This window comes from Ranitomeya variabilis, chromosome 4 (assembly GCF_051348905.1).
Source record: "Ranitomeya variabilis isolate aRanVar5 chromosome 4, aRanVar5.hap1, whole genome shotgun sequence".
In the NCBI taxonomy this organism is placed as follows: Eukaryota; Metazoa; Chordata; class Amphibia; order Anura; family Dendrobatidae; genus Ranitomeya; species Ranitomeya variabilis.
In genome coordinates, this window is record NC_135235.1 from 696,101,365 (window position 1) to 696,115,275 (window position 13,911).

Sequence of the window (13,911 nt, forward strand, 5' to 3'; positions counted from 1 at the left end):
GAATTTTTGGCACCAGGGATCTGGTGTCTAGGTCCTTCTGGTGGCCTTCCTTGTCTCGAGATGTACGTATTTTTGTGCAGTCTTGTGATGTTTGTGCTCGGGCTAAGCCCTGCTGTTCCCGGGCCAGCGGGTTGTTGTTGCCCTTGCCTATTCCTAAGAGGCCTTGGACGCACATCTCTATGGACTTTATTTCTGACCTTCCTGTTTCTCGTAGGATGTCCGTCATCTGGGTGGTGTGTGACCGTTTTTCCAAGATGGTTCACTTGGTACCTTTGCCCAAATTGCCCTCCTCCTCTGAGCTGGTTCCTCTATTTTTTCAGAATGTTGTGCGTTTGCATGGTATTCCTGAGAATATAGTGTCTGACAGGGGTACTCAGTTTGTGTCTAGATTTTGGCGGGCGTTCTGTGCCAGGATGGGCATCGACTTGTCTTTTTCGTCTGCATTCCATCCTCAGACTAATGGCCAGACTGAGCGTACTAATCAGACCTTGGAGACTTACTTGAGGTGTTTTGTGTCCGCTGATCAGGACGATTGGCTTGATTTTTTGCCATTGGCAGAGTTTGCCCTTAACAATCGGGCCAGTTCTGCCACTTTGGTTTCTCCATTTTTTTGTAATTCAGGGTTTCACCCTCGCTTTTCGTCCGGTCAATTGGAGTCTTCGGATTGTCCTGGAGTAGATGCTGTGGTTGATAGAATGCATCAGATTTGGGGACAGGTTGTGGACAATCTGAAGTTGTCCCAGGAGAAGACTCAACAGTTCACTAATCGTCATCGGCGTGTCGGTCCTCGTCTTTGTGTTGGGGACCTGGTTTGGTTGTCTTCTCGATTTGTTCCTATGAAGGTCTCGTCTCCTAAGTTTAAGCCTCGGTTTATCGGCCCTTATAGGATTCTGGAGGTTCTCAATCCTGTGTCCTTTCGTTTGGACCTCCCAGCATCTTTTACTATTCATAATGTTTTTCATCGGTCATTGTTGCGGAGGTATGAGGTGCCGGTTGTTCCGTCTGCTGATCCTCCTGCTCCTGTGCTGGTTGAGGGTGAGTTGGAGTATGTGGTGGAAAAGATCTTGGACTCCCGTGTTTCCAGACGGAAACTTCAGTATCTGGTTAAGTGGAAAGGCTATGGTCAGGAGGATAATTCTTGGGTGACAGCATCTGATGTTCATGCTCCTGATTTGGTTCGTGCATTTCATAGTGCTCATCCAGATCGCCCTGGTGGTTCTGGTGAGGGTTCGGTGCCCCCTCCTTAAGGGGGGGGTACTGTTGTGAATTCTGTTTGTGGGCTCCCCCGGTGGTGTTTTTATGGTAGTGCCACTTATTTGCCTTCTTCTATCCTTGATCACCTGTTGACACCCATTAGGGGAGTTTCCTATTTAAGGCTGCTTGGCTGCTGGTCTGATGCCGGCCAACAATGTATCAGTAGCATTCTGTTGCATTCTCCTGCCTCAAGATCCTGTACAGCTAAGTTGAATTTTGTTTCTAGTTTATTCTATTTTTGTCCAGCTATTTGCAATGTGACTCTCTGTAGCTGGAAGCTCTCGTGGACTGGAATTGCCACTCCAGTGGCATGAGTTGTCACTGGAGTTTTAAAGTAATTTCAGGATGGTGTTTTTGAGTAGTGTTTTGAAGTTGACCGTGAAGTGACTCTTTCCTGTACTTCTGCTATCTAGTAAGCGGACCTCACTGTGCTAAATCTGCTGTTCATCCTACGTATGTCTTTTCCTCTTGACTCACCGTCAATATCTGTGGGGGGCTGCTATCTCCTTTTGGGGTTCATCTCTGGAGGTAAGGCAGGCCTGTATATTCCTCTGATAGGGGTAGTTAGATCTCCGGCTGGCGCGTGGTGTCTAGGGCATCGTAGGAAACACTCCCCGGCTACTTCCAGTGTCGTGTCAGGTTCAGGTCACGGTCACTTTAGTTCCCATCACCCGAGAGCTAGTCCGTTGTTATTTTGATTTCCCTGCCATTGGGAAAATCATAACACAAGTCCTTCTCCCTGTCAGATTTACCCAGTGGTTTCCCGTTCAGTGTGTAATGGTGATATTGATTCCTTCTTCCCATGTGTATAACCTTACATTTATCATTGTTAAACCTCATCTGCCACCTTTCAGCCCAAGTTTCCAACTTATCCAGATCCATCTGTAGCAGAATACTATCTTCTCTTGTATTAACTGCTTTACATAGTTTTGTATCATCTGCAAATATCAATATTTTACTGTGTAAACCTTCTACCAGATCATTAATGAATATGTTGAACAGAACAGGTCCCAATACTGACCCCTGCGGTACCCCACTGGTCACAGCGACCCAGTTAGAGACTATACCATTTATAACCACCCTCTGCTTTCTATCACTAAGCCAGTTACTAACCCATTTACACACATTTTCCCCCAGACCAAGCATTCTCATTTTGTGTACCAACCTCTTGTGCGGCACGGTATCAAACGCTTTGGAAAAATCGAGATATACCACGTCCAATGACTCACTGTGGTCCAGCCTATAGCTTACCTCTTCATAAAAACTGATTAGATTGGTTTGAAAGGAGCGATTTCTCATAAATCCATGCTGATATGGAGTTAAACAATTATTCTCATTGAGATACTCCAGAATAACATCCTTCAGAAACCCTTCAAATATTTTACCAACAGTAGAGGTTAGACTTACTGGCCTATAATTTCCAGGTTCACTTTTAGAGCCCTTTTTGAATATTGGCACCACATTTGCTATGCGCCAGTCCTGCGGAACAGACCCCATCGCTAGAGTCCCTAAAAATAAGAAATAATGGTTTATCTATTACATTACTTAGTTCTCTTAGGGTACCGTCACACATTGAAATTTTCATCGCTGCGACGGCACGATTCGTGACGTCGCAGCGTCGTATAATCATCGCTCCAGCGTCGTAGACTGCGGTCACACGTTGCAATCACGGCGCTGGAGCGATGCCGAAGTCCCCGGGTAACCAGGGTAAACATCGGGTAACTAAGCGCAGGGCCGCGCTTAGTAACCCGATGTTTACCCTGGTTACAAGCGTAAACGTAAAAAAACAAACAGTACATACTCACCCGTCGGTGTCCTTCAGGTCCCTTGCTGTCTGCTTCCTGCTCTGAGTGCAGCCGTACAGTGAGAGCAGAGCGCAGCACCGCTGCGCTCTGCTCTCACTTTCCGGCCGGCACTCAGAGCAGGAAGCAGACGGCAAGGGACCTGAAGGACACCGACGGGTGAGTATGTACTGTTTGTTTTTTTACGTTTACGCTTGTAACCAGGGTAAACATCGGGTTACTAAGCGCGGCCCTGCGCTTAGTTACCCGATGTTTACCCTGGTTACAAGCGAAGACATCGCTGGATCGCTGTCACACACAACGATCCAGCGATGTCAGCGGGTGATCAAGCGACGAAAGAAAGTTCCAAACGATCTGCTACGACGTACGATTCTCAGCAGGGTGTCTGATCGCAGTAGCGTGTCAGACACAGCGATATCGTAACGATATCGCTAGAACGTCACGAATCGTAACGTCGTAGCGATGGAAATTTCAATGTGTGACGGTACCCTTAGTACTCGTGGGTGTATGCCATCCGGACCCGGAGATTTATCTATTTTAATCTTATTTAGCCGGTTTCACACCTCTTCTTGGGTTAGATTGGTGACCCTTAATATAGGGTTTTCATTGTTTCTTGGGATTTCACCTAGCATTTCATTTTCCACCGTGAATACCGTGGAGAAGAAGGTGTTTAATATGTTAGCCTTTTCCTCGTCATCTACAACCATTCTTTCCTCACTATTTTTTAAGGGGCCTACATTTTCAGTTTTTATTCTTTTACTATTGATATAGTTGAAGAACAGTTTGGGATTAGTTTTACTCTCCTTAGCAATGTGCTTCTCTGTTTCCTTTTTGGCAGCTTTAATTAGTTTTTTTAGATAAAGTATTTTTCTCCCTATAGTTTTTTAGAGCTTCAATGGTGCCATCCTGCTTTAGTAGTGCAAATGCTTTCTTTTTACTGTTAATTGCCTGTCTTACTTCTTTGTTTAGCCACATTGGGTTTTTCCTATTTCTAGTCCTTTTATTTCCACAAGGTATAAACCGCTTACAGTGCCTATTTAGGATGTTCTTAAACATTTTCCATTTATTATCTGTATTCTTATTTCTGAGGATATTGTCCCAGTCTACCAGATTAAGGGCATCTCTAAGCTGGTCAAACTTTGCCTTCCTAAAGTTCAGTGTTTTTGTGACTCCCTGACAAGTCCCCCTAGTGAAAGACAGGTGAAACTGTACAATATTGTGGTCGCTATTTCCTAGATGCCCGACCACCTGCAGATTTGTTATTCTGCCAGGTCTATTAGATAGTATTAGGTCTAAAAGTGCTGCTCCTCTGGTTGGATTCTGCACCAATTGTGAAAGATAATTTTTCTTGGTTATTAGCAGAAACCTGTTTCCTTTATGGGTCTCACAGGTTTCTGTTTCCCAGTATTGGCACCCTCAGCCTAATACTTGGTTGCACAACCTTTAGCCAAAATAACTGCGACCAACCGCTTCCAGTAACCATCAATGAGTTTCTTACAATGCTCTGCTGGAATTTTAGACCATTCTTCTTTGGCAAACTGCTCCAGGTCCCTTATATTTGAAGGGTGCCTTCTCCAAACTGCCATTTTTAGATCTCTCCACAGGTGTTCTATGGGATTCAGGTCTGGACATTGCTGGCCACCTTAGAAGTCTTCAGTGCTTTCTCTTAAACCATTTTCTAGTGTTTTTTTTTAAGTGTGTTTTGGGTCATTGTCCTGCTGGAAGACCCATGACCTCTGAGGGAGACCCAGCTTTCTCACACTGGGCCCTACATTAAGCGGCAAAATTTGATGGTAGTCTTCAGACTTCATAATGCCATGCACACGGTCAAGCAGTCCAGTGCCAGAGGCAGCAAAGCTACCCCAAAACATCAGGGAACCTCCGCCATGTTTGACTGTAGGGACCGTGTTCTTTTCTTTGAATGCCTTTTTTTCTCCTGTAAACTCTATGTTGATGCCTTTGCCCAAAAGCTCTAGTTTTGTCTCATCTGACCAGAGAACATTCTTCCAAAATGCTTTAGGCTTTTACAGTTAAGTTTTGGCAAACTCTAGCCTGGCTTTTTTATGTCTCGGGGTAAGAAGTGGGGTCTTCCTGGGTCTCCTACCATACAGTCCCTTTTCATTCAGACACCGACTGATAGTACGGGTTGACACTGTTGTACCCTCGGACTGCAGGGCAGCTTGAACTTGTTTGGATGTTAGTCAAGGTTCTTTATCCAACATCCGCACAATCTTGCATTGAAATCTCTTGTCAATTTTTCTGTTCCGTTCACATCTAGGGAGGTTAGCCACAGTGCCATGAGCCTTCTTGATGACACTGTGCACGGTAGACACAGGAACATTCAGGTCTTTGGAGATGGACTTGTAGCCTTGAGATTGCTCATGCTTCCTCACAATTTGGTTTCTCAAGTCCTCAGACAGTTCTTTGGTCTTCTTTCTTTTCTCCATGCTCAATGTGGTACACACAAGGACACAGGACAGAGGTTGAGTCAACTTTAATCCATGTCAACTGGCTGCAAGTGTAATTTAGTTATTGCCAACACCTGTTAGGTGCCACAGGTAAGTTACAAGTGCTGTTAATTACACAAATTAGAGAAGCATCACATGATTTTTCGAACAGTGCCAATGCTTTTGTCCACCCCCTTTTTATGTTTGGTGTAGAATTATACTCAATGTTGCTTTAGGACAATTATTTTTGTGATTTTTCATTTAAGACAAATTAAATGAAGATAATAATACCAAAGAATTTGTGTTTGCAATCATTTTCAGGAAGAAACTGAGTATTATCTGACAGAATTGCAGGGGTGTGAATACTTTTGGCCATGACTGTATCTCTATACTTGGCTGCATTCACGTTTCCTTCAATTGCAACCAGTCGTCCTGTCTCTGCAGCTGAAAAACACCCCCATAGCATGATACTGCCACAACCATGTTTCACTGTTGGGATTGTATTGGGCACACATACCGCTTAGAATTATCACCAAAAAGGTCTATCTTTGTCTCATCAGACCAGAAAATCTTATTTCTCATAGTCGGGGAGTCCTTCATGAGTTTTTTTAGCAAACGCTATGTAGGCTTTCATATGTCTTGCACTGAGGAGAGGATTCCATCAGGCCACTCTGCATTAAAGGCCCGACTGGTGGAGGGCTGCAGTGATAGTTGACTTTGTGGAACTTTCTCCCGTCTCCCTACTGAATTTCTGGAGCTCAGCCACAGTGATCTTGGGATACTTCTTTACCTCGCTCACCAAGGCCCTTCTCCCATGATTGCTCATTTTGGCTGGACAGACAGGTCTAAGAAGACTTCTGGTGGTCCAAAACTTCTTCCATTTAAGAATTATGGAGGCCCCTGTGCTCTTAGAAACCTTCAGTACTGCAGAAATTCTTTTGTAACCTTGGCCAGATCTGTGCCTTGCCACAATTCTGCCTGAGTTCCTTGGCCAGTTCCTTTGACCTCATGATTCTCATTTGATCTGATATGCACTGTGAGCTGTGAGGTCTTATATAGACAGGTGTGTGCCTTTACAAATCAAGTCCTATCAGTTTAATTAAACACAGTTGGACTCCAGTGAAGGAGTAGAATCATCTCAAGGAGGATCACAAGGAAATGGACAGCATGTGACTTAAATATGAGTGTCTGAGCAAAGAGTCTGAATACTTATGACCATGTAATATTTCAGTTTATCTTTTTGAAGACATTTGCAAAAATTTCTACATTTCTGTTTTTTCCAGTCAAGATTGGGAGCAGAGTGTACAGTAATGTGAAAAAAAAAACTTTTTTAAATTTACCAAATGGCTGCAATGAAACAAATTGAAAAAATTAAAGGGGTCTGAATACTTACCATACTCACTGTATATATTTATATTATCAATATAATCTATATTTATGTGATCAATGTGATTTCAGACAATGAGGAGTTCCTTGTTAGGCTGGAGTCACACTTAATATGTGAAAAATCAGTCCGAGTCTCCCTGCCGAGAGTCGCAGGAGTGTAATGCGAGTGCATTCTGATAACTCACACCTAGCATCCGTTGGACATCCAAATGCAGTTTGATTGCATTTCGATTTTAACATGAGCTTTTACATACAGCAATTCTCTGTAATTTACACATCGCTTTATATTGCATGGATAGATAGAAATGAAGCTGGTAATGCATCTGCTGGGTTCTGTGAAATCACTGCCGGAGCCGACAGGATAGAAGAGATGGATTACATACAGTAAACACAAATAGAATAGGCAGATATATAGATGTCAGTTTCAAATACAATCAGTACAGTGTGTGTGCAAATTACTGTACATGAATTAAATAAAAGAATATTTTGGGGAAAAAAAAAATGATGTGAGCTCCGACACAATTTTCGGAACCGGGAAAGACGGCGGCTGATAATACCCATACCCATGAAGCATCCCAGGCTGTTAATATCAGCTCACAACTGTATACTTACCTTTACTGGCTATTAAAATGGGACACTCCACAAAAAATGATGTGGGGTCCCCTATATTTAATAACCAGCAAAGGCTATGCAGACAGCTCTGGGCTGATATTATTAGCCTAGGAAAGGGCTATGGATACTCCCCCCCAAGGCTAAAAACAGCTCTCAGCCACCCCAGAAGTGACGCTTCTTTAACATGCGCCATTTCTGGCACTTAGCCTCGGTCTTCCCACTTGCCCTGTAGTGATGGCAAGTGGGGTAATAGTTGGGGGGTTGATGTCACCTTTGTATTGTCTGGTGACATCAAGCCCCAAGGTTCGTAATGAAGAGGCGACAATAAGACACCCCCATTACTAACCCCATAGTCACATTGTAAGAAAACAGACACTTAGAAAAAGTCCTTTAATTGAAAGAAAGACATACTCCTTTAATATTCTTAATTAAACCATACTTACAACCTCGCTCATTCCCCTGATGCCATTGTCATCTGCAAAAGAGGTAAAAAACAAAACAAAAACACAACAACAAAGTTCCTCATCCTTACCTTTCCGCAGAGATTCTTTTAACACATTAGTCCCATCACAGGTTCAGCTCTGCTACATCTAGATGGCAGGCCAATATAAGCAGGAAAAAGGATTCTCTCCTGTGTGGGTTCTCTGGTGTATAACAAAATCCGATTTCTGGTTAAAACATTTCCCACATTCTGAACAGGAAAAAGGCTTCTCCCCTGAGTGAGTTCTCTGGTGGCTAACAAGAACCGATTTCCAGCTAAAACATTTCCCACATTCTGAACAGGAAAAAGGCCTCTCCCCTGTGTGAGTTCTGTGGTGGTTAACAAGATTTGATTTACGTGCAAAACATTCCCCACATTCTGAACATGAAAAAGGTTTCTCTCCTGTGTGAGTTTTGTGGTGGCTATTAAGAACAGATTTCCGGTTAAAACATTTCCCACATTCAGAACATGAAAAAGGCTTCTTCCCTGTGTGAGCTATCTGGTGCTGAACAAAATGTGATTTACGTGCAAAACATTTCCCACATTCTGAACATGAAAAAGGTTTCTCCCCTGTGTGAGCTCTCTGGTGGTTATCAAAATATGATTTACGTCCAAAACATTTCCCACATTCTAAACATGAAAAAGGTTTCTCCCCTGTGTGAGTGCTCTGGTGGTTAACAAAACATGATTTACGTGCAAAACATTTCCCACATTCTGAACAAGAAAAAGGTTTCTCCCCTGTGTGAGTTCTCTTGTGGATATCAAGAACAGATTTCCAGTTAAAACATTTCCCACATTCCGAACAGGAAAAAGGCTTCTCCCCTGTGTGAGTTCTCTTGTGGATATCAAGAACAGATTTAAAGTTAAAACATTTCCCACATTCTGAACAGGTAAAAGGCTTCTCCACTGTGTGAGTTCTCTGATGGTTAAGAAGATGTGATTTCTGTGTAAAATATTTCCCACATTCTGAACATGAAAATAACTTCTTTGCTTTAGGATCAGCTTGTTTTTTAATGCCACTTTTGGGACTTTGATTTTCCTTAGTAGTCGGTAATGAATCAGAAGATGGGACCCGTTTCATAGGATCAGATGACAGATCTTTGCTGTGAATGGATGATTGTATATCTGGAGGAATAGCAATCACTTCAGTTGTAACTTGTAGGATCTCAATATCATCAGATTTAAAAACTGAAGATGTCAGCTGTCCCTCTGATCTCCTGGTACAGTCATCTGCTAAGATAAAAAACAATTATTTTTTTAATAAAATATCCTTGAGTTTTATATTTTTGAACATTTCTAATTAAACTGTCCATAAAAAAAGCAACTATGTAAAAAACTTTAATTATTTACCAAGACAATGACCGCTCACAGTCTAATAGAAAACCTTATTGGATGAACCAGTAAAGCGTAGCGTTCAACTGTTTGTTCATTCTGCCTCCCAAATATCGAATAAAAAGAAATCTATCAATGTTATGTAGGCGAAAATAATACCAATTCTCATCTCACAAAAAACAAGTCCCCACTAAGGTCAATCATCTGTCAATGGAAAAACAGAGGTTCCCACACTATTAGTGGCTCAAAGGCTGTTGAAAAGCAACAAGGTTTCTACAAACCAATGCAGCAAAATTCCTCTCACTTCTGAGTCTTGCAGTGTGGCCAAACATTTATTATCCCTGTATTTAGCAATCTTATAGTGAGAACAATCCACTTCATTTACAGTGTGTGTCTCTTGGAGCACAATCTGGGCACTATGTGTTGGGTAATAAAATGACAAATGTGCAAATGTTTTCACTCTCCAACATTATTATAGCGCCATTTATTCCATGGCGGTTTACATGTGAGGAGGGTTATACATAATAAAAACAAGTACAATAATCTTAAACAATACAAGTCATGACTGGTACAGTAGGAGAGAGGACCCTGCCCACGAGGGCTCACAATCTACAAGGGATGGGTGAGGATACAATAGGTGAGGGTAGAGCTGGTTGTGCAGTGGTTTGGTCGATCGGTGGTTACTGCAGGTTGTAGGCTTGTCGATAGAGGTAGGTCTTCATGTTCTTTTTAAAGGTTTTGATGGTAGGCGAGAGTCTGATATGTTGTGGTAGAGAGTTCCAGAGTAGGGGTGATGCACGAGAGAAATTTTGTATGCGATTGTGGGAAGAGGAAATAAGAGGGGAGTAGAGAAGGAGATCTTTTGAGGATTGGAGGTTGCGTGCAGGTAAGTTCCGGGAGACGAGGTCACAGATGTATGGAGGAGACAGATTGTGGATAGCTTTGTATGTCATGGTTAGGGTTTTGTACTGGAGTCTCTGGGCAATGGGGAGCCAGTGAAAGGATTGACAGAGGGGAGAGGCTGGAAAATGGGGGGGTACAGGTGGATTAGTTGGTCAGCAGAGTTTAGAATAGATTGGAGGGGTGAAAGAGTGTTCGAGGGGAGGCCACAGAGCAGGAGGTTGCAGTAGTCAAGGCGGGAGATGATGAGGGCATGGACTAGGGTTTTTGCAAACTCTTGGTTTAGGAATGTACGGATCCGTGAAATATTTTTGAGTTGAAGGCGGCAGGAAGTGGAAAGGGCTTGGATATGTGGTTTGAAGGAGAGTTCAGTGTCAAGAATTACCCTAAGGCAGCGAGCTTGTGGGACTGGGGATAGTGGGCAGCCGTTTACTGTAATGGATAGGTTCGTTGGGGGGGGGTTGCGTGAGATGGGGGAAAGATGATGAATTCTGTTTTGTCCATGTTAAAGTTTTAGAAATCAAGCAGAGAAGAAGGATGAAATGGCGAAACTGACATTGATTTTGCGAGCTTTGGTATGTGGGAGAGGGGCAACAGATTCCAAAGTTACAGCTATTGTGGTGTTATATAGAGCGGCAGCGGTATCCGCATTGTGTAGGGAACTTATTTCTGTAAGAGGGAGAAGGCATTCAGAAAGTGAGTGTAGATCGATGTATTTAAGATTTCTGCGAGGGTGTGCAAGTTTGTGGGTTGTAGACAAGGAGTGGAGAGGGAAGAGAATGTGAGTAGGTTGTGGTCAGGAAGAAGTGAGTTAAAGAGGTTAGATAGGGAGCAGAAGCAGGTGAAGATGAGGTCCAGTGTGTGGCCATCTTTGTGAGTGGCTGTAGATGACCATTGAGTGAGGCAGAAGGAGAAAGTGAGAGATAGAAGCTTAGTGACAGCTGAGAGGGAAGTGTCAATGGGGATGTTGAAGTCACCCAAGATGATAGTGGTGATGTCAGCGGAGAGGAAATGAAGTAGCCAGGTGGTGAAGTGGTAAAAGGTGGTGGCTGGCCCTGGGGGTGGTAAATGACAGCCATTTGGAGGTTGGAGGGGGAGTAGATGCGCACAGAATTCACCTCAAAGGAAGGGAGGGTAACAGAGGGTGGTAATTGGATTTGGGGTGAAGAAGCAGTTATCTGACAGGAGAAAACCAACTCCTCCACCATGCTTGCTGCTGGGGCGAGGTGTGCGAGAAAGGTGGAATCCACCATATGGAAGTGCAGCAGGAGGGGCTGTGTCAGAAGGGGTTAGCCAGGTTTCGATGACGGCGAGGAAAGAAAGTTTGGTAGTAGCAAAAAGATCATGGATGTAGGAAAGCTTGTTGCTGACAGAGTGAGCGTTCCACAGAGCTCCTGTTAGTGGGACTGGGGAGGCGGGGGCTGGGACAATGGACATAAGGTTATAGAGGTTACGGAAATTTGTGATAGAGTGTGGATGGGAGGTAGAAATGACTGTGAGTGATGTAGTGAGGAGGACCAGGATTTGGATAGATATCACCAGCAGTGAGAAGGAGCAGAGAAAAAGTGTTAGCAGGTGGAAGCAGGAGAGGGCATGAGGTGGGTGTCTGTGTTTGGAGACAGAGGATTGAATGTTGAGGAACAGTTCTGAGGATGAGGTAAGATGTATGGGGAGGACTGAAGAAGAGATGAACAGTTCCTTACTAGGAGTAGGGATTAGGGAAGTTAGCAGAAAGTGAAGGATTATAGGCGTGAGAGTGAAAACAAACAGAAACATTGTTTACAGTGATTGTGTCCAGTTACCTTCAGTTCCCTTCTGGTTTTAATTCTGGTCTTCACATATATATGATACACTTATAGGATACACACTGAAGCCTAAAGTCTTGGCAGACTTGAGCTATGAAGCAGAGAGGAGTTTCTCTATTCATCTTGGTCAGAGAATTTGAGTGGACCAGATGCATATAATCAAGCCAAAGTAAACAAAGTCATAAATAACACTGGGATAAAGCTGGGGTTAGTTGAAAGACATACCATGTGAATACTAGGAGCAGAGGTAAGAGTCTGTGTGTAAAGTAGAGTGACATAGCATGTGGGGATTATATGCACTTCATATAGACAGGCAAAGCAGAAGAGCTGGGTGGATGAGCATACCAGCTGGGGATTATATCCACTGAATGTTAATTTCCGGAAAGTGGCTGTGGAGTCAAAATATTCACTTCTCCTATAGATTATAACCATCAGTGAATTAATTTATAAAATGGAATCACTTTTTGGAGAGTTTGACTATTCACATTTTCTGTCATTTGGTTATATTAGGGCTTCTGCATATGGTGTGTCCGATCTCATCTGGGATCTGTTCCAGCTGGAGTAATCTGCTCCCTACTTCAGCCAATTGGAAAGTACCACACCCTACTAAAGGTCAAAGCATATTGCCGGAATCTGCCAGATACAGCATTATTCTCTTCTGGTTCAGGCCTCTGTGCTCAGCTCGCGACTTGTGTATTTGTGTCCTGTTGTGACCGTGGCCCGTTTACTAAATACTCTTGTATCTTCTGATTCTGTATTCTGTCCTTCTGGTTCTGACCCAGCTACCTGACTATTTGGTTGTTGTTAATCTGTATTTGTAGTTTTCAGTTAAAGAGATTCTCATGCTTCGGGATGGGGCTGTGGGCAGCCTGTGGGCGGGGCTTTATGTGGTTCTGTGATTACTAGTGATGAGCAAGCACTAAAATGCTCGGGTGATCGTTGCTCGGGTCGAACAAATTGGAATACTTGGGTACTCGACCCAAGCAACGAGCCCAATGTAAGTCTATAGGAAACCCGAGTATTCTTACCGCAATCCCACCCGGGGGTCCTTTTAAGGTCTAAAAACGTCTGAAAATTATGGAAACACTGCTCAAATGACACAGGATCATCATGGGGATCGCCCATGGAAGCATTTCTGTCTCCTAGTTCCCAGCTGTAAGCAATGTTGTCAGAGTTTCACGCCATTTTTACAGGTGCACCAAAAAACATACAAAAACTAAACCAAAATGGATTTTGCTGGGAAATATGTTAAGGTACATCCTTTCTAGGGTAATGACTTGTATATAAGGCAAAATAATTAACCCCAGACCAAAATGTTCCTCCACCACTTGGGCTATGTTCTGACGCAACGTTTTTGATGCTTTTTTTCAGCTTTAACATTGCTTTCAACCAATACAAATGCATTCACTTGGAAATGTCATTGTAACATTTAACAACCCTAGCTGGCCATGTGGTGTGACACATAAGGAGACATCTTGTTTCATTTATGAAGGAGGGACTATTAAAGTCACAAAGCTTATTTTTTAGAGGTGCATGAGTTTGCATTAATATTCTTAAAGGGACATTGTGAAACAGTGGGTCTCCTATGCTGTTATTGTCTATGCAACGAGTGACTAGGCTGCCAAGAATTACAACGCGCCCCAATACCCCTTTCATGAGAGGTACAGGAGGGCCTCCTGAAAAAAATGTTTCATTGAATGCAAGGCCTGCCCTGCTATCAAGTCATATGCACCCCAATAAGCCTTTGAAGCCAGATACTGGAAAACCCAGTTCACAGTCTTCAGTTGGTCCTGCCATACAGGTTCGTTATGCATTGAATGCAACGGCCGCCTTGACCCAAATTTGCATGCACCCCAATCCCCCCTTGGAAGAAACATGGAGGAGGGCCTCCT

General features: G+C 43.3%; 1 protein-coding gene across 1 annotated transcript in view; it reads right to left on the minus strand.

Moving 5' to 3' along the window:
* Positions 1-3,215: 3,215 nt before the first annotated feature.
* LOC143767688 (uncharacterized) overlaps positions 3,216-13,911 on the minus strand; it is a 68,078-nt gene continuing 57,382 nt past the window's right edge. Inside the window, exon 7 of the mRNA XM_077256173.1 lies at positions 3,216-9,215. Coding sequence (XP_077112288.1) covers positions 8,092-9,215 — 1,124 coding nt within the window. The 3' untranslated portion in view covers positions 3,216-8,091. The remainder of the gene's footprint in view (positions 9,216-13,911) is intronic.